This window comes from Arachis ipaensis, chromosome B7 (assembly GCF_059453495.1).
Source record: "Arachis ipaensis isolate K30076 ecotype BB chromosome B7, ASM5945349v1, whole genome shotgun sequence".
Taxonomy (NCBI): Eukaryota; Viridiplantae; Streptophyta; class Magnoliopsida; order Fabales; family Fabaceae; genus Arachis; species Arachis ipaensis.
Window position 1 is genome coordinate 26,410,382 of NC_142442.1, and position 4,056 is coordinate 26,414,437.

Here is a 4,056-nt window from a genome sequence, read left to right on the forward strand (position 1 = left end):
TAAATAATTTTTTTTATTATTAATAATATTATGAGATATTTTAAATTTATTATATTTAATTATAAATAGTTTTGTATATTTTAAATTCTTTAAAGTTTAAAGATTCTTATAAATATTAAATATGACATATTACATATGAATATGTTTATTAAAAAATAGTTTTTTTAAATGATATTTTTATTTTTGTAAAAAAAAAATTATCAGGCCTTTTAACAGGCTTCAAGTCAAGCCAAGCTGAATAACAGGCCAGACTTAGTACTTTAAAAAAAGTCTATAACAGGCTGCAGGCCAGGCTCAAGCCAATCAACTATATGACAGGACAGGCCTGTTAAGAGCAAAGTCTGGCCTGGCCTGACCTGTTTCCACCCCTACATACAGTAAGGACTTTTTATATTTTGATCCTTTCTTTTTTGTGGTGCTCTTCTCAGCAACTTTTTTTATTGTTATTTTTCTACAAGGAATAAAAAATTAGGTTAATAGATAACAACAACATCAAGTACAACTCAATTAATATGAAATACACTAAAAGACAAACTAAATACACTACTATTATTTTTTTATTGCATCACACAATGTCGATTAAAAAAAATATGCAACTTATTTAAACATGCACAAAACGATACTAGAAGCACCGTAACAAAATTATATGAGCTAGTTACAACAAATCCATGAACAAAATTTCTTAAAAATACATGCACAAAATAACTTCAGCAACACTACAATAACATTCTATTGCCTAATTACAACAAAAAGAGAACAACAACACTAAGTACATCTCAATTCAAACAAAGTACACCGAAAGTTGTTATTGATTATTACATTAGAACTCACTTCAAAATATAAAAACACTCAAATATGCACAAAACACACTTAAATCTCCCAAACACATGCAAATATAGGTTAAACTATACGAAAAGAGGAGTGATAGGGGGCAACAGCTTTTGTGATTTGTAGCCATCAAGTAGCTATCAATGATGTTTTTAATGATGTGAGATTTCATCCAATAGTGTGGGATTACTCATTTTTGTTTTGCTAGTTACATGCTGGCCAGAATTTAATAAAGTTGTTGGTTTCCTAGACTTTTTCATACGAAAAATACTACGTAACATTTTTACACCGACTTAATAAGGTTATCACCAAATGAACGGTATAATGTAAACCGTAACATGTATTTTAATGCAAGAACACAAAATCAATCTATTAAATAAATAGAAATATAATTATCTAGTATTTTGCGATCGAAAATGTGAAAGAGAAAAGTGAAAAAAACTGGACGATTAGTAAACAGTACATTCAATAATCTTTCGTCTTCTCTGTGTTTCTTGGTGAAGATTTCGAACGTAATTTTGAAATTTTCTTGAATTTTCGCAAAAAATTTTATCATCGTTTAAAGTTTAATCGTTACACTTTTGATTGAAAGAGAAAAAGCGTTTTTTATATTAATATTCTCACTACTGAACAGTTAAGAGATCACATATTTATAAAATGGATTTTTGTTAAATTTTAACCAACTTAATTGGACTTAAATGGTAAAAAGAATTTGTATATATATATATATATATATAACATAACTGTTCTTATATATCCTTCGTAATAATTTAATCTTAAAATTAAAGAATTTAAGAATTCCAACATCTAATTTTCAAATAAAAAATGTTGAAGCCTATAATTAAGAAAAAAAAATAGAAAATGATATCAGGCTAAATCGTTATAACGTTAGGTAACTAATTCTTTTCGGTCAATATTAAACTGCAATTTTTAAATCATAAATTTTTTATGTTAAATCTTAAAATTGTAAATTTAAATACTAAAATTAGGTAATATTGATTAATTAAAAGTTAATTTGTATTACTTGATTGGCCTGTCCCACGAAGAAACAAACAAAAAAAAATAATAACAAAAAAGCAAGGCAAGAACAAAGTGATGATAACTAATAACCTGCATACAGAAGTGGCTGATCTTGGTTGTGATTTGATATGATTGGTGATTCCATATAATTTCCATCAATATTTCTACGTATAAGAAAATTATAGACATTATTAACACAAAAGATTTGGACTTTGCATCATGATTTAGATTCACGAGACAAAAACCTTTCTCAGCATTCTCTTGAAAGAACACCCCAACAACAAAGAGGACGATGAAGAAGAAGAATATGAAGTTTCTGAACCTGAAACTGAAACTGAATTATTATCCTCATCATTGTTCCCATTCTCACTCTCACTAATCTCATAACTCGGAGTACCAATAACAATCTGAACCACATCATCATCATCTTCGTCATCAACAGAACCTGTATCATTCGGATGAACAACAGGAGCTCTGCAAATGGGACAATTACAATGAGAACTCAGCCACATATCAATGCATTCCACGTGAAAAGCGTGTCCACATTTTGGTAATGTTCTTCCCATTTCACCTTCTTCGAAACCGCTCAAACAAATCACACATTCTAATTCCTCTCTGTCTTCTTCTTCCTGCTCTGTTTTCTTCTTCTTCTCTGCTTCGTACACAAACATGGGAATCGCTGAAACCGTAGCGGAATCGAGTCCTTTGGTGGCAAAGGGTGAGTCTTCCACGCGCAAGTGGTGGAACTGGAACTGGGGTGGACCCTGGAAGGCGGGGAGAGTTGCACGGCGGCGATGGCGGCGGCGACGGCGGGGAGGTTGTTGAGGTGGTGGGTGAGAGTGAGAGAGGAAGCATTTGGCATAGAGATGGAGGAGAAGGACGAAGAGAATTACAAGGAGAAGAGAAACAATGGCGGCAAGCATGATGGTGTTGTTGGATGAGAACATGCTCTGAGCGAGTTGACTCAGTGAGTTAGATGACTTGTTTTGTGTTTGCATTTTTTGAAGAAGGATGGGCTTTGCTTGAATGGGGCAAAAGAGTAGATTCTTGTGTTGGAAAGGTTCGAACTTGAGGAACAATTCATGGGAGAATCTTCTTCTTCTTCTTCATTGCACTATGCTTATGTCATGCACTCTATGCAACAAATTAAAGTATGGGTCTAACGGGATGATGAGGTTGTGGTACCAAATAGCAATTCAAGTCAAAGAAAAATCCCTATATTCAAGAACCTAATGAATACTACAAATTAATAGTTAAAAATTATTAAATAATTTAAATGGCTTCACTAAATTGTTATTTAAATAATTCTAACTATTAATTTTATACTAAAATAATTGAATTTTTATTTTAAATTTTTATTAATATGAGACTTATTTTCAACACATGTAAGTAAATAAAAAGGTTATATATTATATCTGTAAATATATATTATTTAATTTATTTTAAATATATATTTTATATTTTAATATGTATTTAAATAATAAATTTAGTTGTTGGTTTTTGTTATACACGCAATTTCCTACTTCATCCCATGAGTTTTTTTTTTTTTTTTTTTTATCAAAGATAGGAGATTCAAATTTATAATCTTTTAATTGAGTATAGAGAGACTATGTCATTTGAACTATAATTCATTAGCATCCCATGAGTCTTTTGACATTAAGAAAATGAATACAAAGATCAAATGACGTATTATGAAAGTTAAATTTTAAGGTCAAAAGTAGATCGCCATCAAATATCAAATATAAGATATACAAGTAAGAAAATTGATGCATGGGATGTTGGGAGAAAAAGAGAAAGAAGGGGGTGGGGGAGGGAAGGGGAGGGGGGGGGGGACAGATATGAGGCACTCGTGAAGGCAACGGCAATAGGAGGGGTAGTTGTGCTTAATTGGATTCATGTGAATGGTTTTTATAATAATAATAATAATAGTTTTGATTAATTAGTTAAACTCCGGTGAGGGCAAAGAATCCCAACTCCCAAGGCAAAGACCTTATGAAAGTCATGAATTAAAGAAAATGTGAAATTCAAATATTTGTTATAACTAGTAAATTGGGACAAAAGCTAAAGTCAATATTGAAATTGAAGAGGCTGAAGCTCCCCAACACAATTTCAGAATTTCTTATGAACAACTCACATTTTTGTTCGTTTCTATGACTTTCATGCACTTGTTTAAAGACTGTATGTCAATACTCAATGCTCAATAAGTCA

The 4,056-nt window shown here is 31.0% G+C and overlaps 1 protein-coding gene across 1 annotated transcript; it reads right to left on the reverse strand.

The window, feature by feature from the left end:
- Positions 1-1,932: 1,932 nt before the first annotated feature.
- Positions 1,933-3,058, reverse strand: LOC107608221 (uncharacterized). Its single transcript, XM_088493865.1, has one exon. The coding sequence runs from the start codon at positions 2,844-2,846 to the stop codon at positions 2,079-2,081; it is 768 nt and encodes a 255-aa protein (XP_088349991.1). The 5' UTR covers positions 2,847-3,058; the 3' UTR covers positions 1,933-2,078.
- Between the last annotated feature and the right edge of the window lie 998 nt (positions 3,059-4,056).